The sequence below is a fragment of the Histomonas meleagridis genome (genome assembly GCF_020186115.1).
Source record: "Histomonas meleagridis strain 2922-C6/04-10x chromosome Unknown contig_54, whole genome shotgun sequence".
In the NCBI taxonomy this organism is placed as follows: domain Eukaryota; phylum Parabasalia; order Tritrichomonadida; family Dientamoebidae; genus Histomonas; species Histomonas meleagridis.
The window spans coordinates 38,195-64,704 of NW_027150897.1; the positions used below are offsets into that span (position 1 = coordinate 38,195).

A 26,510-nucleotide genomic window follows, 5' to 3' on the forward strand; every position below is an offset into this window, starting at 1 on the left:
TATTTATTTTTAAAGTTTTGACTTCAAATTGTCGGCTCTTTATTCTCTTGTATGCATATCAATAAAAAAAAACATTTCCATAGTTACTACAGCTGAAAACACTGAATATGTTTCATTTGACTATTGTATGAGTTTGAAATATCTTTCCTTAGCAAATGCTTTGAGTTTTGAATCATATCTATTTTCAAGGTGTCCAGATCTGATTTCCGTTGAAGCTCTTTCCTTAAAATATATTGGTGAAAGTGTTTTTCAAAATTGCATGAACCTAGAAAGAATTACATTTCCAAATGTTACAGAAATTTCCGAGTATGCATTTTCATGTTGTTCGAGATTAGAACTTGTTGATTTTCCTCTACTCAAATATTGTGGATCTCATTCAATATTGTACGTCATTAAAGTCAATTAATTTTCCTCGATTAAATAAAATTAGTGATTACGCATTCTTGGGATGTATTAATTTATGTAATGTTTCATTACAAAGAATTGATACATTTCCGTCATATTGTTTTAAGGATTGTATATCATTAAGAAACATTAAATTGCAAAACGTCGGAACATTTGAAGGCGATGGACAATTCTCTATCATTAATAAAATCGAGTCAAAAATTTTTATTTGTAATATAGGCACCTTAATAAATATAATTTTGTATAATAAATAAAAAAAATTGAAATTTTCTTAAATCTTAAAATATTGATATATTTTATCATAATATTGATCAAATAATAATAAAATTAAAATTTAATAGTTTTCACATAAAATCTTGTATCATGTTTAATTTTCATATGACACCATTTCTTCATTTTTTAGTGAAGAGGTGTAATTAATGTAAACTTTAATAGAAATTTATGTTAATACATCAGCAACTACAATTTATAAGCATATTTTGATTAATTTCTGCATGAAACATCAGTTAAATCATCAAAAATAAACAAAAAATTGAAACACATTTATCATTAATTGAATTTTAAAATAAAAATATCCAAAAATAGAAGAATGAATCCTTAAAAACAAAAGGTTTACTCTATGTTTATTAATATTTTTGAGATGTATAGAAACTCCATCATTCTGCGATCCATCCGTTTCCGACCATGTAATCGTAGATTTCTTCCAACTGCTTCAGCGTCAGGTCCTTATTCGTTATCATCTTTAATTTTTCTCGATCAAAATGTCCATCAACGGAGTATTCCCTAATCATAAACTCCTTTATTGCCAGGTACATGTCCTGGTTTACTCTTATGCTCGCGCAAAGGATTTTTTCTTCAGGCGAAAGGAATTGTGTTTCGACAGTCTGACTTTTAGTGTTGCCATATTTCCGTATTAAGTCGTTCCATTTGTCGATGTCAGTGATCTTTTCATTGACGTAGTTACTCAGTGCCTTAAACATATGACCTTCGTGAAGAGATGTGATGTGATACGATTGCCATGTCCGAAGCGTTTTGATATGGAAGTCATTCTGTATGTTCTTGTCGACAGCCTGCACAAGTTGTAAAGTTTTTCTGTGCCCAATATAAGGGGCAAGTGGAAGGATTTTGGAATTGATCTCTCTTAACTCACTAGTGGCTGGATCTAGAAGACGAACAAGTTCAATATCTTTGCCAACTATAGTATGTTTCATCTTAGAATCGGTTTTGACTTCGATATCTTGAATTCGCCAATCTTCAATAATCTTTGTTCGGAATCGACGCTCCTGTAAAATGAAATTATACGACTGGAGGCGTTCGACTTTGGATTGGAAACTGGATTCAGTTTCGTCGCTACAGAATTTGAGAGATCCGACAATTGATTCGGCAGAATTTTGATACTCTTTATCGAATTCATGGCGATACGGCATGTAATCTGAGTATTCACCTGTGGTTGTTGGGCGTGTTTTGTTCCTTTTTTTTAGATTATCTTTATGACCTATTGATGGTTTGGATTCTGTATCACGTATTTGATAGCTAAGTGGTATTGGCTCTGGATCAACTCTTGGGAGGACTTTTCGGACAGGAAATGGGGCTTTTGGGGATTTTATATAAGTATTAATGTAATGATCTTGACATTGTAGAGCTGATTTTGTTGCAATGATTTTTTCTATTTCATGCCAATTCCCAAAGCCAAGCATTTTTATTCCAAAAAGTAAAAGGATTTCTTCTTCTTTATCCCAATCTTCCCTAAAAAGTGGTTTTGATTTTTTGTAAACAGAATAAAACATATGAGAAATATCATGTGATCTTGAGGTACGACCATTTGATAGACAAGTTAAGCATTGAATAAAATCAGGACAACGTGTACATCGAATATGCCTTTTGCCTGTTAAAACTCTATCACACGTACAACACTTTATTTCCTTATTCACTTCATCTTGATGTGCTGCATCTGCCTTAGTCTTTTTTGACGTTTTCATTGGAACAAATGCTCACAATAAAGAAATAAAATAATGTGATTTTGAATAGTTTATAATGCCCAAAAGTGGCACCGAAACAAGAAGTTCTTCAATTTGGTCGAATGTTTGATATTTATTATTCAATGTTAATCTTATTCTTTAATTTTGTTCATAAATTTTTCAATAAGTCTATATTTATGGGAAATATTTTTCAAATTGTACGGAAAACATTTCACTAATTAGTTGAACAAAATTATCAAATACATCTTATAGATTAATTTATATAATATGGAACAATTAAATAATGGTTTCCTTATGCAAAAAATTTGTAGTTTCTTCTGAAAACGAAATGTTATAAAAATTCATTTTCTCATAAAACCGTCCAATGAAACGGTTATCTTTCAAAAAAACAAATGAACGATCCAAAGCAAATCAAGGAAGCAGATAACTTTATGAAAGCTGGCGTCAGCGCCAATAAAAAGTCTTTCTTCCACAAGCCAGACTATGTTACAGCTTCGTCATCATTTTCAAAAGCAGGAGATGCTTATTCAAATCTCAACATGTTTGCAGAAGCTAAAGAAGCTTATGAACAAGCTGCCATTGCATATGATAATAGTGGACTTCAAGGAAAATCCGGTGAATGCTATGTTTCAGCAGCAAAAGCAGCTCTCAATCATAATGAATCCAATGAAGTTCTTCGTCTCCTCCAAGAAGCAAAGGTCAGGTTCTTTGAATGCGATCAGCCACTCCAAGGAATTCGTCGTATGAAAGAAATGGCTCAAAGACTTAAACAAACAGATCCAGAAGTTGCTTACGTTCTTTACGACACTCTTCTTGATGTCATTGAGAACACCGAAAAGTATCATTGGGAGAAAGACTCTTTTGTTGATTTTGCCATATTAGCAAATGATATGGAAAAATATCCGGAGACTTTCCAAGTATGGGACCGTGCCAAAAAGGCATTTTTGTTTCTCAAGAACTACGACAACGCAGCACATTGTGTTGTATCTGCAATTGTTATTCATCTCAAACGAAATGATATTGTCGCTGCCGAAAATCTCTTCAACGAAGCACTTCAACAAGATTGGTTCACTAAGACAGAGGACTTCTCGATGATAGATATGCTCCTTCGTGGCGTCAAAAACAGAGATGGAGATTTAATTGCAATTGCTCAAAAGAATGTAATTCTCAGCTTCTTGAAACCAGAGATCTCTAGAATCATATACAGCTTCAAGGCGCCTTCCAAAGCGGCCGAAAAACCAACGCCAGCTGCAAATGTTCCCGAAAATTCAAATAATGAGAACAATGAAAAAGCTGAAGAAGAAAACGAAGAAGAAGAGGAAAAGTGGCTCCTTTAAGAAACAGAATAAAAATCTCTTTTTAAATTCGATCCAGCCTTGAGAAAAATCAGATGATTTATTTATGGCGGCGAACATTGTCTCTAACAACAACACCTTCCATCTTTTCAAGACCAATGGAAGCAAGCATAGCTTTGGTGTCTGGATCGACACTGATTGTTGGTTGTTCGAGTTGTGAAATTTTTGGCATCCAGTTGTCACGCTTTTCACGTTCTTCTTCCTGAAGTTTGAATGAAATACCACGAACTGGACCGCGCTCGAGACGACGCATTAAATGTGTAACATAGCCAGCAATCTTATTCCTCATTCTTTTAGATGGGATGGTGGCAACTTCATCACAAACACGCTTGTTGTCTTGGAAGTCAAAACTGAGTTGTCCGTAGAAACGTTCAATGATAAGACGTGAGGCTCTTTTCGTTGTCTTGGTTCTGATGCGACCCATTGGTAAAAGGGCCGACCATTGACGGTTAGACTAACGGGCAACTTGTTTAATTGGACATGTGATGTGAAATAAGCGTCAAAAACGGTTTTGGCCTGCCTTTTTGAAAATGGCTCGCAGAACAAAGAAAGTTGGTATTGTTGGTAAATATGGTGTTCGCTATGGTGCTTCCCTTCGTAAGACAATAAAAAAGATTGAGATTTCACAACGTAAGAAATATCCATGTCCATTCTGTGGAAAGACATCTGTTAGAAGAACAGTTGTTGGTATTTGGAAATGCCAAAAATGTGGTAAGGCAACTACAGGTGGTGCTTATATTCCATCAACACCAGCAGCTCTCACAGCCCGCGCTGCAATCAAACGTCTCCGTGAAGCACAAGCCAAATAAATTAGAATGTAATCCTTTAAACATTTATATAACTTACCTTTTAATAACAAAAATCTGTGGAATTGAACAGTCTAATTGCTGGGCGAAAATTTGATTGTATGGGTTCATTTATTCGAACGTTTAAACCCCTATAATTGAAAAAATTATTTTTTTTAGGCAAATGCAAATCGAATTAAAATTCACCACTCCACTAGCAAAAGAATATTCTTTACTTCTTCCTCCGAAAACTACAGTTCGTGATATGCGGGTTGCTCTTGCTAAAAAGTATAATTTAGATATTCCATCCCATCAACTTGTTTATATGTCAAGACTTATTTCAGATGATAATATGACTATTGATTTTTTCAAGAATGAAAACGAAGAAAATATACCAATCATAATTTTTAAAAAACCAACAGAAAAAGATCCTCCACCCAGGTGTAAAACGCCAGATCCTATTCTAGAGGCGCCACCTATAATCACCAGCAATAGTAATAATAATTTTGACATCCAAAAATTAAAAGAAAATCTTATTGGAATGGGTTATGCAATTCCATGTATAGACTATGCTATTACAGTTAAAGGAAATGATGAAGGTGACATCGTAGACTTTTTTGAATCTGCTGAATTCTATCAAAATTTCCCTGCATCAACTCAATTTCAAGAAATGGTTCATACAATTGTTGACATATATCCTGTTACCACAGAAGAAGCTGCCCAAATTCTTATTGCCAATAAATTCGACATTAACCTATCAATTTTAAAGACAGAAGAACTCCTCTACCAAATGCAAGAGGAACTCTTCTAAGGCAAGCCCATAATTTAATGTGTGCGTTCGATATGATTTTAACAATAAGATAAACAAAATTGGTAAACAATATTTTTCCTATTTTTAATCTTCTTCATGGTTTAATTAATTCATTCATAATTAGATAACCTAAGAGCATTAAGCAATAACTATAAAAATGCAAATATTAAAGTATAAAATGTGTAAATCTCAGAAATTTTCACTTTTTAAATTCGAAAAGGCGGTTTTCGGGGTTGTTTTACTTGATGTTGGTGAATTTCACCCCAAAATTCACTTTACCACATTGGTGGTTGCCAAAATTGTGGCTGCATTTCGTAACCTGGCTGCATGAAATCATTTTGCTGATAGAACATGTCGTAGTATGGATCCTGTGGTGGTAGAGGAGGAGGTGGCGGTGGTGGTGGAGGTGGCATGTGTTTTCCATATTTCATATGCTTCATTTCTTTCCTGCAGCAACGGCCTCTCATAAATCGTGGTGGAGGAGGTGGTGGCATCATATGCTTGCAGAAATGCCATGGTGGAGGAGGTGGCATCATGCCAAATCTCCTGAGGAAACGCTTCCTCATTAACCATGGTGGTGGCATACTGCATTTCTTAAAGCAAGGATCTTTACAGCAGCGATGGCCCCACATTTTGTCATGGAAATGTCGTGGTGGCCTTTCTTTATCGCTTTCACTTGATTCATCATCAGAAGATGAGGATTCAAAATGCTTCCTCTTGCATGGCCTTTCGTCGCCAGATTCGCTTGAAGATGAATCACTTTCAAAATGCTTGCGATGACCTTTCTTACAAGGTTTTTCTTCTTTATCACTGGTTTCCTTTTGTTTGTCACATGGTGATTGCTTTGACTTGCGGCTTGACCTCTTTTGGATGATTTGATCAATATAACTTCTCATATTTTGAAGAATGTCAAGGATTTCATCATCGTCTTCAGAGCTATCGACTGTCTCTTCCTCATTCTTTTTTTCAGTCTTTATTTCAGCTTCATCTTCGACTTTTATTTCCTCCTTATTTGGCTTTTCTCCAAAGATATTTTTTTCTTCCATACAAGTGACAAATTTTTCCCGATATTTGAATAATTTACGTAATTGTTCAGATCACTTCTTGTAATAAACCATTTAATACCAAAATTTTAACTGTAAATTTTTATTGAAATAAAATGAAGTTTTATTATAAGATAATCATAGAATCGCAACGTTTCTTCATTATGTTTAAAAATGAGACCTTCTTTTTGGAGGATTTTTGTTGTTAAAGAAATGCCCGGAAATATTTGATAAAAATAATTAATTTAAAAATATTCTGCATTTAAAAAGCATTACCATTAATGCGGTTTTGTGGCTAATTAGTATTGTTTTTTGTGATATTCATGAAATTTGCATAATTATTAGCAAAAAAAGATTAATGATCAATTTCTATTTAAATGATGAATTAATCTTATACACTTTTTATTTTCGCGATCTTACAAAAAATGTTTTAAAATATGAATTGATATAATTTATTTACTTCAAAACAAGCAAGAAATTTCAAAAATAGTGCATCTGTGCGATTAACGGTTTTTTTTTGCAATAAACCGTTTGGAGACAGAATAAAATTCAATAAATGTAAAGTATTTAAAAATATTATCAAATGGATGAAATCGAAGAATACCTTAAAAAATTAGAAGATGTATCAGATAAAAACTACATAGAAAGAGCTACAAAAAATGTATATCATATTACTTCTCGAATGAAACTTACATATTTTAATGATCCAAAAACTGTTGTTCATATCTTCGAACACATCTTTCCCCTTACAAAAAACACAAATGTAAAACTACGTAGTAGAGCAGAAAGATTTGTTTTGCATTGGCTAAGTCTTTATGAGCTTACTCATAAGGAAGATTTTTATAATACAATAAAATCATTTCCAATTGGTATTCTTTCCTCTATCCTTCCCATTCTTTCATATTCCATTCCCACTCTATCAGAAGCAGAACAAAGTAAGTGGAATATGTTTTTCATATGTGTATTCAATGCTCTTAGTCTTTCTGATTACGTTCATATCACCAATGAAACATGGCATTATCTCTGCAAAATCAGCAATGAAGAACAAGTCCATAAGTTAATTTTAAAAATGTGCAAAAATATCAAATATGTTAATCCAACAATAATTTTACTTAAAAAGAACTACAAGTTATACATGAACTTAATTTTTACTGAAAGTTCCTTTGAATTTATTAATCTTATTTTAGCTAATTCCAAACCGTTAAATGACGTTGATTTTCTTCCGATTATTGTTCGAATTTCTGATTATTTATATAATGAAAATGAAAATCTTGAACGTGTTATACAACTTATTCCATTTATATGTCGTAAGAAGTTAACATTTGATGAGCAAACTTCATTATTACCGATATATACGTTTTTATATGAATCATGTAAAAACATTGAAAGTTATTATTATTTAGATGCATTAAATTCATTAACAAAATGTTGTAATATCAAACAAAATGTATTATTTCCATATTTAAAGTTTGCTAAGACTTATGACATTAAAATTCGATTAGCATCACTTCGAATATTATTTAATTTAATTGATGATGGAGAACATAAAAACATTGTCTTAAATACATTTGAGTTATTATTAAGTGAGAAAAATGGACCAATTTTTTGTTGTTTAATTGATTACATGGAATATTATTTTCCAAAGTTAATTAAATGTAATGAAGAATTTGCTTATAAAGCAATTAATACTTTATTAAATCCGATACCGAAACAACCAATTTTACCTTATTATGTATTAAAGTTATTAAATTCTTTACCCGATTTAAATGATAAACGATTTAAATTTAATGTTAAAGAAATAATTTATTTCTATTTGAAGTTAAATAATGTTTTAAACTTCGATTTGTTTTTACATGAATTTAAAAAATTATTAAATAAATATCCAATTGATTTATATGTATATAATTTCGATTGGTTTAATAATTGTACTGAATTAACATTAAATTTGATAAATGAACCAGAAATAATTATCGAATTACTTGACTTTAATTATTTAATACCAAAGTTATTTTGTATCGCTATAAATAATTTAACTAAATTAAAATATGAAAATTGTTTTAATAAAGTTATTGATACTATTTTTGTAATAACAAATGGTTTAAATATATCGAAAAATAATTTCGGTTCTAATATTTGGTTAAATGAAAATGAACTTTTTAAACTTATAAAACATTATAATACAAATTTATCGAACACAATGATTGGTCATATGTTAATATCATTAATAAATTATATATCGAAATTATATGAAAAAATCGAAATTTCGAATGAAATTAAAGAAGAATTAACAAATATATTAATGAAATTATTAAATTATATTCCAATTCCTTCATTACGTTTATTAAACTTGATTAAAAATGATAAAGAATTTATCGAAAATCAACTTCAAAAATATGAAAATTCAAATGATTTCGGAGAATTTGTTATCGAATTTTATGGTCCTGAAATAGCAATTCAAAAATATCATTCGAAATTAAAACATATAATTTCCACGAATTATGAAATTGCTCAAAAGATTGCGCCTTATGTTAATCAACCACTTGAAAAGATTCCAACATTTTTAGCATTTTCTAATATCGAAAAGCATCAAAAATGGGTTGAAGAATGTAAAAATTCGATACCAAACAAATACTGGATCATTCCAAATGATCAAAACATAAAATCCGAATATAAAACAGTAAACTATAATTATAATGAACCAATTATTAAAGAAGGAATTAAGAATTTATTTGATGGTACATTAATATCAATTATAAACTTTTTCTATTTCTCGAATAAAACTTTAACTATTCCGATAAATGAAGTCGAAGATTTTATTTTAAATAATAATATTAATGATGTTCGACTTATTATTGGTTTCTTTTATTATTCATATAAACATCGATATTCAACTGAACGTATTGAAGAATGGTCTAAAAAATTAATATATGATGGAACTGATATTTCATTATATTCGATTTCTTTGTTTTTAACAACTATAACTTGTAATTTATTAAAGTTACCAAACGAATTAGAGAAATTAATTGAAAATGTTTTAATAAGTTTTGGTTATTTCGGTGTTTCAATACGTAATTTAAATTACGCATTTACCGCCGAAAAAGGAATGAAATGGTTCTTCATTCGTTCTGTTGTATCTTTAGATCTTTCTGCGTTTTCGAATAACTTTCAAATAAAATCTGAATTTTCTAAATGTGATAAACTCAATGAAATTGTTGAGAATTTGTTTGATAAAAAGGTAAATAATTCATTATTAACATTATCTACTTCATTAATTAACAAATGTTTTAAACCTAAAAATGAATATTTAATAAATAATAAAAATTATCCATTGATACATAATAAATTGTTTTCAATGAAATATAATAACGAAATCGATAATAAAATAGAAATTGATAATAATTTAATTGATTTATTAATAAAATTATTACAGAAAAAGAATTCATTTCAATATTATGTTATAAATATATTATCATATTGTAAATTAAATGTCGAACAAAACGAAAAATTAAAAAATTTGATTCTAAATGACGAAATTTATAAATATATAATTCCATCAATTAGATGTATTGAACAAAATGATATTAAATCAAATGATATAATTTACTTCTTTTCGATTTTGCCGCCTTCGCAATTTAGAGCATTTTATCGATCGTTATTCATCGAATTTGCGCCAATTATAAAACAAAATTTAATCGACGAAATAATTTGCGTTTCTCCTCTTGTTAATCCTTTGTTTTCTTATGGTGTGATTAATGTGTATAATGAAAATGATTTATATTCAAACGTGATAATGAAAAAATATCCTGAGAACTTAAATGAGATGTTTAACATGAGAAATAATGAAATTTTAATGTTTTATAATATTTTATGTAATGATCAAAAGTTTAATAAAATTGATGAGATTTCGAATTTGTTGTTTAAATTGGCAATTTCAAATAACACAAATGTGAATTTTGCACAAAGTGTTTATTTGTTATTGAAGAAAAATAATTTCAAATTCGAAGAAATGTTATTAACTGATGAAGTTATTAATAATTCGAATTTTTTGATATTTTGTTATTATTGTAAATTAGTTGCAAATGAAAATTCGTCGTTTAAAGAAATGGTTTGTGATAAGTTAAATGATGAAAATAGAAAAAAGTTCATACAAAAGGTTGAAAATTTCGATGACTTGCTCAAATATTGTAGTAACCAATAGATGTAAATGATATTTTTAGTAAACATTTTCATTAAATATTTTTTGTATCAGAAGTCTAAATTCAAATTATATAAAAATGAATTTTATCAATGAGACTCTTAACTAAAATTTGTTTTGAACTTATTATTGATTATGCTATTATAGAATTAATAATATCTTTGCGATTTGCAATATGAAAACATATTTTGTTCGAACTTCTCATATATTATTTTTATTTTCACCAATGTTTTGACATTAAAATATACTCAGAGTCAAAGAATATTCTTTTACATTAATTTTTATTAATCTTCAGCATATGCAATAAATAATCAGAACTCAACTAATATAATACTCATTAAAATATTTTGAAAAAAAAACATTAAATATTCTTGTTTAGGCATCTGTTATAAGGTCTGCTATCTAGCGATATATTTTGAATAGTTCAAACTTTTTTATGAATTTGTGAAGGATTTGGATGGAAAGCATTTAAAAAACCGTCATAACCACCAAAGCGCATAGAATCCCCGATAAAATTTGATAAGGCATTTTATCGGGCGCATGAAGTTAGAAATTGATTTCACTTCTTATTGTCTCAAGCAGGCTCTATTCTCTTTACTCCCAAACGAATTGGTCCCCTTACCATTCCCAATCATTTCATGCGTTCTGCTACTTGGGAAGGTTTAGCAAATCCAGATGGCACAGCCACCAAGAGATTTTTTGATTGTTTTGAAGATCTTTCTAAAGGCGGTATTGGACTTATAGTTACCAGTGGTTTTTCAGTCACGAACAAAGCCTTTGCTGTACCAAAACAAGGTGCCATGTTCACTAAAAAACATTCAGATGATTGGAAGCCAGTTATCGAACGTATTCATAAAAACGGCACCAAATTTGTCATTCAAATTGTCCATGGCGGTCCAGGTTCCATTGATCCTACAATGAAAGATCATGTACCATATGTACCCACAGCCCTTACACCTGATCAACATGAACTTACAATCCCCGAAGTAGAAAGTATTGTTGACGAATATGCAAATTCAGCATATCTTTCATATCTTGCAGGTGCTGATGGAATCCAAGTTCATGCCGCGCACTACGAACTTCTTTCATTCTTCCTCTCTCCAGCTAAGAATCATCGTACTGATAAATATGGCCAAAATCGTGCACGTATTATTGATGAAATTGTTACTGCGATTCGTGCCAAAGTTCCTGAATCATTTTCTATCTCAGTGAAACTTAATGTTAATGACTTTATACCAAATGGTGTTACACCTAATATTGCATCTAAATACATTGCAACGCTCAAGAACAAAGTCGACTTCTTCGAACTTTCATGTGGAATGGAAGCGAGATACTTCATGATGTCTGACTACAATGAGAAGTGCGCTGTACGCGGTGTTAAAAAGAACAAAAGAGAAGAGATGAAGAACATCATCAAGAAGGCTTACGAAGGTGTACCGTTCAGAAGGATGTACAACTTGGAGGCATATAGGCAATTGAAGAAGGATCATCCGGAAGTGCACTACGCTTTAGTAGGTGGAAATAGAATATTCAGCGAAATGGAAAATTTGGTCAAAAACGAAGGCGTAGACTTGATATCAATGTCAAGGCCATTCATATGTAACCCACACATCATCAACGATTTCAAGGATGGAAAGTTGGATAGGGCCGACTGCATCAACTGCGGATCTTGCTTGTTCAATGGTGACAACGGCGTATACTGCCACATGCCACGAGTTTAAGTAAAACAAAAACTCATTCATTCGTATGACTTTTGTTTTGTTTTATACATAAGTTGTAATGAAATAAAATGCGTTTCTTTGGTTGTTATCATCAAATTTAATGTTATGTTAAATTGGTATTAGGGGAATATCAAAAAAAATTATACAAAATCTATTTAACATTTCTGAATTTAAATAATATTAATAATTTGATTCTGATGGAAGTATACTTCCGAAGTATAGTTGAATATTCTATTTTTATCTTCTTCATTAGAAAAAGTTATTTCAGAAGATTCTAGTGATGATTATTTTACTGACGAAGTTTCTACTGATGATGATATTTCGGATGAAGTTTCAGGAAATAAAATCTTGGAGAATCAGTCACGCATTGGATATTGCCTAGAGGATAATTGATCACTTTTTAATATTCAACTGTTTCTCCATATTGATAAAAATATTTTGGACTCAAAATTTTCCGTCCAATTCCATCTTTATGTTTTCTAATGTATACCCATTATTTGACTCTTTAACTTTTAATGCACGCAGAAAAACTTCAACACTTGTATACAATTTGTTTGGACTAAATGGGATTTCCTTCATCAACACCATTTATAGAAGCATATAATTTAATTTGTTAACTTAATTGCTTTAACAGTTGTTTAAAAGCACCTTCAATTATTTTTGTAAAAACAGAACCTTTCCATGATTTAGAAAATTGAACAAAATCTCTATCAGTGACAACTTTAAAGTTACTGTTTAATTTTATGGAATTTATATTTGAACTTTCATCAAAATCGATTTCGAAGTCATTAATTTTATCAGTATCGTTATAAGTAATTAATTACATATTATTTCTTAATTTTATATATGTTATACAATTTGCTTCTTCTTTAACTATACACTTTCTTACAAAAGTATAATCCTTTAATATATTATCACTTAAAGTATAGAAATAATCTCCATCAGAATCTTTAGAAAGATTAATAATTCCATCAATAACAGAAATAGTTAATGATTCTTCTATCTGGTTCACATTATTTTCGATTACATATCCATCTTGAGTATAAACAGTATATTTATTTCTATAACAATCTTACTCATCTATATTATAAGACGAATGAATACCCTATTTAGTTATTGTATTTCATGAAATTCAATGCGTCTTTCTAAAATAGATATTCTTTTGATATATCTGCTGCCGCCGATTTATAATGATATAATATCAAAATGTTAAAAAAAAAACTCCAGTTTCATGTTTTTTTTTTAAGTTTATTAGTGGTGTAATCTTTCGTGTTAATTAAAATTAGTGTTTTGATAATAATTCATTTTTTACATTCAAACATGTGATAATTCAAATTTATTTCAATTATTGCTATAGGTTACACCGCTAATGATTGACAAACTTTAAACAAAAATAAAATAATAAATAAACATCATTATATTCAATGAAACAAGTTTTTGATTAGAAAATCTTGATATCAATTCCGAGTATTTAGTGACCGTAATTCCCTTCTTATTTTTTGTAAGCGAATACAATTTGAGAATCCTATTTTACAGTTAAATACAATAGGCTGTTAAATTTAAGCCATGACGAGTTCATAGAAAACCATTTCAACAAAAAATGTTATGATACAATTTTGGTATGAACGCACAAATATCGAATGACTATTCAATTGAAACTTCTTCATAAAAAGTTGGTTGTTTTTTGTCGTTTTCCCTTAAATACATTCAAATGTCAATTCTACACTTGTGAGCAAGTAAATGAAATCTTCTCATGTCACCTAATGTTACATGTGGCTTTCATAACATCCATAATAAATTCGAAGAAAACTCACAACGTATCACATTGAACAACAGTTGTTACACACATTTCTGATTAAAAATTTGAGGATATTTGTTAAAGCTAAATCTATGACCAATATTATAAAGGCATATATCAAAACAATGAAATGTGATGTCCATTCCCAATTGATGATAACATTTATTCACATTGGCACTTTCATCCTCCTCGTAAATATCAACAACAATGTTTTTATTCAAAATAATTATTATTTAAATTCTCTCACTGAGAATAAAACAAGCATATGCATAACAAAAGCATTCATTACATGCCAAGTAACAAGAGAGAACTCATAAAGAGTAAAATATATTTACAAAAAATTCAAACAGCAAACAACATAAATCATTTACTGCAATGCGCTTCACTCAAAAATTCTATAAATAACAATATAATAGGTTTTAAGCATTTTGTTTCTTCAAATTTAATAATTTCGTATTTTTATTCCAAAATAACTGCAATCTTTCATATCTCGCATAATATATATCATTTTAATGAAAGTTTTCCATGTAATTTATCAATGAATTGCAGCAATAATATTCTTGAAAATCTACCAAAGATATTTAATGCATTAATTACTTCTATATATCCAAATATAACTTTGTTCGTATTCATATTTTTTGTTTTTACTTTCTTTTTCGAAATTTATTTTAATCAGAAAAGCATTCATCAAAAAAACGAAGTTATTCCGATTTTAATGATTATATTTTTTGTTAACACAAAGCAATCATATGACGAAGAGACAAAAACACTCACAATATCTGATTCCATTGATTATTCAAAAGATTATATGAATGATACAGAACGTGTTATAATTATTGATGTTGGCGAGATTGAAAATAATGCATTCAGAGAATGGCCTTTATTAACAACAGTAATAATTGGAGAAACAGTTGGAAATATCGGTAGTGGAGCATTTGCATCATGTACAAAGTTAGAATATGTCCAATTTCCAGATAAATTAATGAGTGGAATTGGAGGTGGTGCATTTGCAGAATGTATTTCATAAAATAATATTACAATTCATTGTAATATCATTAGTGATAATGCATTTTGTCAATGTATAGTACTTGAAACGATAACATTATATGAAGGCGTCCGAAGTATTGGCTCAGATGCATTTAGAGAATGTACAAATCTTGTGAATATTTATATACCAAGTTCAGTTACTTCAATTGGGAATGCATTTTTAGAATGTACGAAACTTCAATTTATTAATGTCTCAGAAGAAAATTTTAAATATTCGAATTATGAAAATGTTGGGGTTTTATATGATAAAGAAATTACATATATTATTAGTTATCCGAATATGAAAAGTAAAACATTTACAATTCCAAATTCAGTCATTTCTATTATGAATTATTCTTTTGCTTATTGTAATAATTTAGAAAGAATTTTTATTGATGAAAATGTTCAATATATTAATTCATGTGCATTTTTTAATTGTACATCACTTCAATGTATTTATTTTAATGGCGAAATTTCACCAGAAATACAAAATGATGCATTTGTTAATATAAATACAACAACAGTTATGACAATAGAAACATATCAAAATGAAACATTTGGAAATATGAATATTACTAAGGGAACAACACTTGACGAATGTCTCCCGCCAACACTCACATTCACTAACTCAAATACATTTACAAAATCAAAAAATAATTTTGATTCAAATACTTATGTTAATACATTATCGATGAATTTTTCTTTGGTTAATACTTATACTTTAACTTATTCTTTATCGTTTATAAAAACTTTATCAAATTATTACACATTCATAAAATCTTATTCAGTTACTTTCATTGAATCTGAAACTAAATATATTTATAGCGATTTCATATATTATAATTATACAATTATATATTATCCAGAATATTTTACGTATTATTCAAATTTCTTTTATATTTCTTATATCGAAGATGTAATAATGAACAATGATGATAATAATACATTAATTATCATTATAATTGTTATTGTAATTGTAATAATTATTGTATTTATAATGATAATAATAATTTTTATGATTAAATATCAAAATAAGAAGCGAAAACAAAATGAAGAAGAAATGAATGTTTCAGATGAAAATAATAATAAAATCAATGAAATCGATAATACATTTTCAGTTGGTATTAATAATTCAAATATTGAAGAAGATCCATTTGCAGACGATTTCAAAGAAGAAAAATTTATCAGTCAGATATAAATAAACATATTTTAAGAACAAAATATTTTAATTTGTTTATTAATTTAATAAATACGAACATTTTTGTCATTTAGCAAATTTTATGTTTCTTCTATTATATGATTATTATAGTAAATCCAATTTATCCAAATCATAAACACTAAAAGTAAATGATAAATTATATTAATAAAAAATTGGAAATTTAGAGATATTATGGTAAAAATGCATTATTTTTTCAAAAATCAAAAGAAAGATATTTCAATTTCAAATAAGTGTTTGTCTTGAGTAGTTCTGCTTTTATCTGTGATAAATTAAGTTTGAACAAAAAGTAAATTATTATGAAAATAACAAATATATCGTTAATTCATTGTATATAATTAACGATTTTTTAACATATTTATGAAGTTTAAAATCATTATGTAAAAGTTTATCATAATTTTCTTGTTGTTTTCCTAAAATGATGAGCGTTCATCAATCAAACAATGTATAAAATAAAAATTTTTTTTTTAATATAGACCATAGTCAGCTGGATGTATGAAAGCTTACAATTTTACTTGAAAAATGAAAGAAAAAAGTTGTATGCATCCACCGCCACTTCAAGGAACTTTTAGATACGATTTAAAATAAAGTAATTATAAAATGAAGAAAATTGAAAATAATCATCCTTAAGATTTCAAGAACTACCATTTATAAAATATAATATATATTAAAACATTTAAAAATAATATTTGAAAGTTTCACAAGGAACTTTGTTGTGACAGCCCTGCCAACGAATTGTCTGATAAGGAAAGTGACAGTTGATTAAAACAATAATAATCATTCACAACTTGATATTTCGGAGAACAAAACAGAAATTTTATTGAACAAATTTATTTTTTGATGGCATTAAACCATTAAAATCATTTTAAAAAATAATATTTTTGATTAAATATTTTTGATTAAATATTTTTTATTTATTTTTTATTTTTTATTTTCTCGTGTTGTTTTACATGGACCTGTCCATTCAGTTTCAAAGAATAAGAATTCTTTATTATCATCAATTTCTTCATTCCGATTAACAATTGTTGGTGGAACTTTATCTGCCAACCAAAGTGATGTTTTCCCAATTTTATGGAATGGGATATTAGACATAATTTTTGGGAACTTATCCATCATCGTAGTAATATTAACATCTGTAATTTGTGCCAATTCATTAAATCCTTGAACAATTATCGCTGCCACAAAGTATGCTAACCACGTTTGCGGACATGGCGAACAATTTAATTGTAACCAAACTGACCAAATGTCACTAAATGATCGTTTAAATAATAAAACAAAATCGGAATAACACCATAAAAGTTCTTTAAGTGAATTACGTCGCATCCAAATAGCTGCAAGTGGTGATACTTTACAAATAATTTGAAAAATAGTTTCTGCTTGTTTTTTACATTGTTCTGTAACATTAGCTAATAATTTTAAATGATCAATATTATGTAACATAGCATCAAAACACCAAAAAATTGATGGATAATATTCTTCATATTCAATACGTTCATTATTTTTCATTAATTGGATATCCTTTTTCATCCCAACGTGGTAAAAAATGCTAATAATATTGGAACAAATAAATCATTCATACCTTGAAGATATCCAATCGGTGGATTAAATATACAATATGTACGTAATAGTTGTGTAACCATTTTAAGTCCTTCTGCATCATTATCTTTAAATGCTAATAATTGGCGATCGGTACGACTAACATCATGTTTAATAACTCGAAATGCAGATGAAATTCGTTTATTATTATTAATTTGATCGGGTGTAAGTTTTTCAACTTGATTAACTAATTGTTTATATTCTTTACTTAATTCTTTATCAAGTTTTTCTCGTTCAATAGTAGTACTATTAGATGGATAAACTCCAAATGCAAATGGTAATGCTTTATTTAATATTTCAGTATCAATACCTGCATGAAATAAACGTAATTTAAATTCTTCAAAATTTTTAATTCGTCCTTCTTCATCAAATAAATTACCCCATTCTTCACTCGTAATTTTTTGATATTCTTGCCCAATATGATCTGAATATTCATCAATTTCTTCTAAAATTCGTTTATGATTAGCTCGTGCTGCTTCAGCTAATGGAAATTGTGGATCTCGTGGTAATGTATCACTATTATCTAAATGAATAATTAACGTTAAAAAGAAACTATGTAAACAATCCCAAAAATTTTTTTAAGATCTTCTGGAAAAATTTTTTGTAGAAGGTTCTGATGAAGTATCAAAACCCTAATTGAATATGTGGTGGTGTATATGGATAAACTCCTCGATGACATCGTTTATAAAATTGTAATGAATATGATTTATCTGCTGATGGAACTGCAATACCATTAATTAAAAGTTGTTCAACTAACTCTGTAACTGAGATAAATTCCATCGGTTCATATGAAAATCGTCGTTCTTCACCTTCATTATATCCATAAATTGTTAATGAAAAATCTTCATGAAGTTGTAAAAGTTTAATATGAACACACTCTTGTTTAAAACTTTTGTTAAATTCCCATGATTCTTCTGATTCTGTATTTTGTGTTTGTTGCATAACTGCTAAATGATGCATAGGTGAACCACTAATGGGTGTCCAACTAATCATAAAAATTTCATCAAAACGTGATAAAACTAACGTACCATTAGATCCTCCTGTTTGTCCATTGGTTTTATCAATGGTTGGTTCAATAGTACAAAGTTGAAATCGCCTTGCTCCACCTGCAAAAGTCATCTAAAATTTGATTATAACGGTTGAATCGCTTCAAATCTCAACCGAAAACGATAAATGACCAACCGTCCGAATGATGATTTTTCGTTTTTCGATAACTCGTTCGTATTATGATCAAACTGGACGTATATATCTAAACAAAGGTTAGCAAGTAAATAAATTTTTAATTTTTTAGTAAACTTATAGAAAAATAAATTTATACTTTAAACATCATTTTGTCCTTTCATATTATGTTTAAAAATGTATATACAGCAAAATATATTCAAATATTAATCAAAGCATTATCCAAAAATCTATGATTTAGATAAATAAAAACAAACTTTTATTGTACCGGATTTAGGTTTGATTCCGAATAAATTTGATCTGTATATGTTATATGAATTAACTCATTATCATATTGCACATTTACAGATGCATTAATATCCTTTTCGCAATACTTTGTACGCAAGTCATCTTTTGTTGACGCATTTTTTATACATTTTATTTGGACAAAATCGGATTGTACCCAATAGATAAGGTTCAAAAGGAAATCAAATGAAAACAACAATGAAATCAAATAATCAATTCGTATATATTTTTGTTAAGTAATTCAAAAGTTTTATCATTTCCATTCATTAAAATCATTGGTTCATATTCCGCATCAACATTAGTAACAATTTTATAAGTTGTTTGTCCTATGCGATGATTAACAGTGAATTATAATTAAACATAACTTGTTGATTCAATTGAAAAGCATGTAAAAATCGGAACATTGGACGGATGTTGAATGTCTGAACCTTCTTCTTACCACGTCAGTTATTCCAATTCATAAGTTTTCACATTTGCACCTTTAACTAAAAATGCTGGCAGTGCCATTCTTACTTTAGTTATAGCATGTTGGAGCTGTTCAAGTGTGACAGCTTTAGGACGAATTAAAAAATTGGTTGGTAAATATGGCGACTTGTATGAGTCAGCAAATGGATAACGAAGAAAAAGCTTAAACAGAAAAATCATGATATATATACAGAAAAAAGTAAAAAACATTGTAGAGCCTAATGTTAAATAACAAATTAATTGTGATATCACAATGTTGTCGCGCTTAAATAAAATAGAGATACAAGGGAAAAGGAAAAGAGAATGTACATTCGAGAAAAAGGAAAGTTTTTGAGGATTTGCTGCTTATGATAACAATAATAAAGTATAAAAAATATATATGGAATAACAAAAATGGACCCAGTGATAAAAATCATTCCTACATTGCTTCCAGTGTTATGACACTAAACTGAAAATTGTGTCGGATAACATATTGAATGATTTGATGAAACAGACCCATTATGAAATCTATCTACAGAATTGGGCAAAGACCATTACACATGACATCACCACAAAGAAATTTAGACCCCACATGATTTTCAAGAGGAGACAAAGGAAACATATATTTTGAACTGGTTGTTTCCTTTGGCTTTAAATAAGCTGTTGTTTTCATGAGCCTTTTTCCAAATATGTTTTATATTTAAAATAATGTTAATTAATGATAACACTTACCTTAGCTTAAACTTTTTTAATAATTTTTTCTAATAAAAAAAATTTTGTTGAAGAAATTAGAAAAAACTATTTACCAAAATATTACTAAGTCTTTCATCAATAGCTGTGTTATTGATAATATTTAAAATTCCCGCTCTAATTTAGACAGATTGAGCAAATTGTTAACATCGTCATATCAGAAAAGAGTAATGAAATTCGTAATTTTATTATGTTAACCTTTGTGGTTAGGTTTTAGAAAAATGTGATATACATACTAAATTGGAAAACAGGAGGAACATCCGATTGTGACAGATAATAACTGCCGTTAGCAATTTTTCCACCGATAGCCAAACCAAACAAGATGACTTTTGCAGGTGGAGCAAGGCGATTTCAACTTTGTACTATTGAACCAACCATTGATAAAACCAATGGACAAACAGGAGGATCTAATGGTACGTTAGTTTTATCACGTTTTGATGAAATTTTTATGATTAGTTGGACACCCATTAGTGGTTCACCTATGCATCATGTAGCAGTTATGCAAAAAAAAAAAAATACAGAATCAGAAGAATCATGGGAATTTAACAAAAGTTTTAAACAAGAGTGTGTTCATGATTAAACTTTTACAACTTCATGAAGATTTTTCATTAACAATTTATGGATATAATGAAGGTGAAGAACGACGATTTTCATATGAACCGATGGAATTTATCTCAGTTACAGAGTTAGTTGAACAACTTTTAATTAATGGTATTGCAGTTCCATCAGCAGATAAATCATATTCATTACAATTTTATAAACGATGTCATCGAGGAGTTTATCCATATACACCACCACATATTCAATTAGGTTTTGATACTTCATCAGAACCTTCTACAAAAAATTTTCCAGAAGATCTTAAAAAATTTTGGGATTGTTTACATAGTTTCTTTTTAACGTTAATTATTCATTTAGATAATAGTGATACATTACCACGAGATCCACAATTTCCATTAGCTGAAGCAGCACGAGCTAATCATAAACGAATTTTAGAAGAAATTGATGAATATTCAGATCATATTGGGCAAGAATATCAAAAAATTACGAGTGAAGAATGGGGTAATTTATTTGATGAAGAAGGACGAATTAAAAATTTTGAAGAATTTAAATTACGTTTATTTCATGCAGGTATTGATACTGAAATATTAAATAAAAGCATTACCATTTGCATTTGGAGTTTATCCATCTAATAGTACTACTATTGAACGAGAAAAAACTTGATAAAGAATTAAGTAAAGAATATAAACAATTAGTTAATCAAGTTGAAAAACTTACACCCGATCAAATTAATAATAATAAACGAATTTCATCTGCATTTCGAGTTATTAAACATGATGTTAGTCGTACCGATCGCCAATTATTAGCATTTAAAGATAATGATGCAGAAGGACTTAAAATGGTTACACAACTATTACGTACATATTGTATATTTAATCCACCGATTGGATATCTTCAAGGTATGAATGATTTATTTGTTCCAATATTATTAGCATTTTTACCACGTTGGGATGAAAAAGGATATCCAATTAATGAAAATAATGAACGTATTGAATATGAAGAATATTATCCATCAATTTTTTGGTGTTTTGATGCTATGTTACATAATATTGATCATTTAAAATTATTAGCTAATGTTACAGAACAATGTAAAAAACAAGCAGAAACTATTTTTCAAATTATTTGTAAAGTATCACCACTTGCAGCTATTTGGATGCGACGTAATTCACTTAAAGAACTTTTATGGTGTTATTCCGATTTTGTTTTATTATTTAAACGATCATTTAGTGACATTTGGTCAGTTTGGTTACAATTAAATTGTTCGCCATGTCCGCAAACGTGGTTAGCATACTTTGTGGCAGCGATAATTGTTCAAGGATTTAATGAATTGGCACAAATTACAGATGTTAATATTACTACGATGATGGATAAGTTCCCAAAAAATTATGTCTAATATCCCATTCCATAAAATTGGGAAAACATCACTTTGGTTGGCAGATAAAGTTCCACCAACAATTGTTAATCGGAATGAAGAAATTGATGATAATAAAGAATTCTTATTCTTTGAAACTGAATGGACAGGTCCATGTAAAACAACACGAGAAAATAAAAAATAAAAAATAAATAAAAAATATTTAATCAAAAATATTTAATCAAAAATATTATTTTTTAAAATGATTTTAATGGTTTAATGCCATCAAAAAATAAATTTGTTCAATAAAATTTCTGTTTTGTTCTCCGAAATATCAAGTTGTGAATGATTATTATTGTTTTAATCAACTGTCACTTTCCTTATCAGACAATTCGTTGGCAGGGCTGTCACAACAAAGTTCCTTGTGAAACTTTACGTCCATTAAAAAAACAGTGAACAATAAATCAAGAAAAACAATCAAAAATTTGATATTTTGTTTAATGACAGTTTAGAATCTGTTTTTCATTCTGAAAATTTTGGCGTTTGAAGTGAGAAACATTTAACAGCACTTGTTGCCCTCTTCTGGTCTAGTAACTGGCGTTTGGGTTTGAATAACGATATCTTGGGTAAAATCTAATTGAGCAATTTTACCAAAGATTTCATTAATGCCATCACCTGTCACTGCAGACGTTTCACCGTATATAGTTGCGCCGAGTTGATTGGCAATTTCTTTTCCTTGTTGAAATGATATGCATCTTTCTTTTTCTAAATCATTCTTATTTCCTATAACAACTAATTTAATATTGGGCGGGGCTTTATCTGCAATTTCAGCTGACCAATCTTCCAGAGCTTCCAGAGTTGATTTTGATGTTATATCATAAACTAGAACTGCAACATCTGCTGATCGGTAGTACATAGGAGAAAGTGCTCTGAACTTTTCTTGGCCAGCTGTGTCCCATAGTTGAAGGCGAACTGATCCATTTGGTGTCTGGATAACTTTTGTAAGAAGAGCTGCGCCGACTGTCGCTGGTAAATTCTTATCAAATGTACCCTGAACGTATTTGCTAAGTATACAACTTTTCCCTACTTTTGTATCTCCTACAATGACGACCTTCACCTGGGTCATTTTAGTCATTGGCAAAACGATGAATTATTTTTGGAGACCGTTTTATCCAATTTCGTCACTTTTATATTCAAAACTTTCCCGATAATTCAAAAAATCCAAAAATTACATTTTCCCAATAGTTAATTACTTTTGGATTAAATTTCTTTTCGCTAATTTATTAGCTTTTTACAGCTTCTGTATTTAACAAAGTAAAAAAAATTGTTCAGAAAAAATTATTAATCAATATTTGTTTCATTATTATTTTTTTGATTTAAATTTTTTAAATACAATTTCTTTTAGCTAGGGAAGAAGCTTTCATGCAAAGTTATCAAGTTTTACCAATTAATGGTTTTCAAAATTGGTTAAATACTCAATTTGTTTAATGTAATTTTAACTGTTGTTTGTTTGTTTTTAATATGTATTTAAAGAAAATATTGTCTATAGCTTTCGAAACCTAATTGGTTTTCAGTAAAGCTATTATTCATGAAATTGAAATTTAATTTTATTTATTATATAATAGGAAAAGTTTTGTAAAATTATTGTTTTTAAAAGCCTTTATTAAAACCAAAGCCAAATCCATAGTTCATTGGATTTACCTTGCGAACTTCATTAAGTTTATCTTCATTGTATTTAATTCCCTTTTGTCTTTTAAGAAGTTTAACCACATCATTTTTATTATATTCGGAAGCCCTTAATATTGCAGTCATTTCTTGATTGTCTTGTGCGTTAATATCAATTCCTTTTTGTTTTAGAAGAATTTTAACAACATCTTTTTTTCCAATTTTAGATGCTTTGATAAGTGCTGTTTGAAATCATTTAAATAATTACCAAATAATATATTAAAACAGAAAATTATTAATATAAATTTTAAATTTAATAAAAAAATATCTTTAGCATTTACATCAATATCTTTTTGTTGAAGGAGTAATTGTAATATTTCGATACGTAGTTTTTTAACATCACTTGAAAATATAATCATTCTGAATTTATCATCTTGAAATGCATACATTAGTGCTGTTTCAAATATTTTTAATGATTTCCATATAATATTTTAAATCATTAAATTATTAAAATATACATTAAACAAAATAAATTTACATCTTTAGCATTAATATCAATTCCTTCTTGTTTAAGAAGTAATGTTACTATTTCTTTTTTACAAAATGTTGCATACATTAAAACTGTTTTAAATTATTTGTATAAATTCCATATTTTATAAATAAAATTCAAATTAATAAAAATATATTTAAATAAAATAAAAAAATATCTTGTGCATTGATATCAATTCCTTCTTGTTCAAGAAGTAATTTGACCATTTCCGTTTTGCCATATTCACATGCTAAAATAAGTGCTGTTTTAAATCATTTGAATGAAAACCATATTTTATGAAGAAATTTTAAATTATTTATAAAATCATTATGTGAATTCAAGAAATATCTTTTTCATTTAAATCAATTTTCGCATTTTCAAGAAGTAACTTAACTATTTCCGTATAACCATTTCTTGATGCATACATAAATGGTGTTTCATATATTAGTTAAAATATCCAAATATTAATATGAAATATCAAATTATTGATATAAACATTATCTTTAGCATATATATCAAATTTATTACTTTCAAGAAATTCCTTAAAGATTTCAATTTTTTCATTTGTAGCTCCCATTCCATAATAAAGAGCTGTATGAATTAATTTTTATATATTCCAAAAAATATTTTCAATTATTATAACAATGAAATAAACATTAATTAAAAACAATAAAAATCTTTAATGTTGACATCAATTCCTTTATTTTTAAGAAGCAATTTAACAATTTCTTTTTTATTAAATTCAGTCTTATTAATTTTAATATGAGATAAAGCATCCATTAGTATTGTTTGAAAAAATTAAAGCAATTTCCAAATATTATATTGAAATTGAATATTTGTTAAATAGACTTTAAATAAATAAAATAAGCGTTTTTATCATTTAGATTTATTCCTTTTTGCTCAAGAAGTAATTTAAATACGTTGATTTGATTTGTTGATAAAGATACTGATATAGCTGTTTGAATTATAATGAAAAAACATGAAATATTTTAAGGAAATATTATATTATCTAAAAAAATTAATTATAAAATAAATAAATATCCACAGCATTAATATCGATTCCTTTATTAATAAGTAATTTAACAAGTTCGATACCTTTTGTTACTGCAAAGATTAAAGCTGTTCTATACAATATTAAAAAATCCCAAATATTATATTGATATTAGATAACACTAAAATAAACACCTTATATATTAAATAAACTTCTTTAGCATTGATATCGATACCTTTTTGTTCAAGAAGCAATTTAACTATTTCTATATTATTATTTTCAGATGATCTTATAAGTGCTGTGTAATATATTTTGAATAAATTCCAAATATTATTTTGAAATATTAAATTATTAAAATAAATTTTAAATAAAACAATTAAATATCTTTAGCATTAATATCAATTCCTTCTTGTTCAAGAAGTAATTGAACTATTTCTATATCACCTTTTTGAGATGCTATCATAAGTGCTGTTTGAAATATTTAAAATAATTTCCAAATATTATTTTGAAATATAAAATTATTAAAATAAATCTCATATAAAATAAATATATATCTTTCTCATTAATATCAATCACATTTTGTTTTAGAATATATTCAACAAGTTCTATATTTTTGGAAATGACGGAATTTATTAAAGATTCTTTCGGGAATTCTTTTCCTTTTATAGCATACTTTAATATATATAAATTTCCACATGTGATTATTGCTGAGATAACTTTATTATTAATTTTAAGTCCTTTTTCAATCAAAAATGAGAAAATTTCATAATTATCAGATTGAATACATATTATACATAAATCATTTAAGTTATTTTCATTTATCTCTTC

At 28.0% G+C, this 26,510-nt stretch overlaps 8 protein-coding genes across 8 annotated transcripts; 4 read left to right on the plus strand and 4 right to left on the minus strand.

Moving 5' to 3' along the window:
• Positions 1 to 1,061: 1,061 nt before the first annotated feature.
• On the minus strand, positions 1,062 to 2,102 carry GO595_007540 (Myb-like DNA-binding domain containing protein; the record flags this gene model as incomplete). The annotated part of the gene is made up of 1 exon (XM_067921015.1): positions 1,062 to 2,102. One exon carries the CDS (start codon positions 2,100 to 2,102, stop codon positions 1,062 to 1,064), a length of 1,041 nt encoding a protein of 346 aa, XP_067772257.1.
• Positions 2,103 to 2,776: 674 nt separating this feature from the next.
• Positions 2,777 to 3,721, plus strand: GO595_007541 (gamma-soluble NSF attachment protein; the record flags this gene model as incomplete). The annotated part of the gene is made up of 1 exon (XM_067921017.1): positions 2,777 to 3,721. One exon carries the CDS (start codon positions 2,777 to 2,779, stop codon positions 3,719 to 3,721), a length of 945 nt encoding a protein of 314 aa, XP_067772258.1.
• Positions 3,722 to 3,779: 58 nt separating this feature from the next.
• GO595_007542 (40S ribosomal protein S17-B) lies at positions 3,780 to 4,163 on the minus strand (the record flags this gene model as incomplete). Its single annotated transcript, XM_067921018.1, has 1 exon — positions 3,780 to 4,163. One exon carries the CDS (start codon positions 4,161 to 4,163, stop codon positions 3,780 to 3,782), a length of 384 nt encoding a protein of 127 aa, XP_067772259.1.
• Positions 4,164 to 4,269: 106 nt separating this feature from the next.
• GO595_007543 (60S ribosomal protein L37a) lies at positions 4,270 to 4,548 on the plus strand (the record flags this gene model as incomplete). Its single annotated transcript, XM_067921019.1, has 1 exon — positions 4,270 to 4,548. One exon carries the CDS (start codon positions 4,270 to 4,272, stop codon positions 4,546 to 4,548), a length of 279 nt encoding a protein of 92 aa, XP_067772260.1.
• A 160-nt stretch (positions 4,549 to 4,708) lies between these two features.
• Positions 4,709 to 5,335, plus strand: GO595_007544 (uncharacterized protein; the record flags this gene model as incomplete). The annotated part of the gene is made up of 1 exon (XM_067921020.1): positions 4,709 to 5,335. One exon carries the CDS (start codon positions 4,709 to 4,711, stop codon positions 5,333 to 5,335), a length of 627 nt encoding a protein of 208 aa, XP_067772261.1.
• A 275-nt stretch (positions 5,336 to 5,610) lies between these two features.
• On the minus strand, positions 5,611 to 6,381 carry GO595_007545 (uncharacterized protein; the record flags this gene model as incomplete). Its single annotated transcript, XM_067921021.1, has 1 exon — positions 5,611 to 6,381. One exon carries the CDS (start codon positions 6,379 to 6,381, stop codon positions 5,611 to 5,613), a length of 771 nt encoding a protein of 256 aa, XP_067772262.1.
• Positions 6,382 to 11,211: 4,830 nt separating this feature from the next.
• On the plus strand, positions 11,212 to 12,294 carry GO595_007546 (oxidoreductase, FAD/FMN-binding family protein; the record flags this gene model as incomplete). Its single annotated transcript, XM_067921022.1, has 1 exon — positions 11,212 to 12,294. One exon carries the CDS (start codon positions 11,212 to 11,214, stop codon positions 12,292 to 12,294), a length of 1,083 nt encoding a protein of 360 aa, XP_067772263.1.
• Positions 12,295 to 23,056: 10,762 nt separating this feature from the next.
• On the minus strand, positions 23,057 to 23,632 carry GO595_007547 (small GTP-binding protein; the record flags this gene model as incomplete). The annotated part of the gene is made up of 1 exon (XM_067921023.1): positions 23,057 to 23,632. One exon carries the CDS (start codon positions 23,630 to 23,632, stop codon positions 23,057 to 23,059), a length of 576 nt encoding a protein of 191 aa, XP_067772264.1.
• Between the last annotated feature and the right edge of the window lie 2,878 nt (positions 23,633 to 26,510).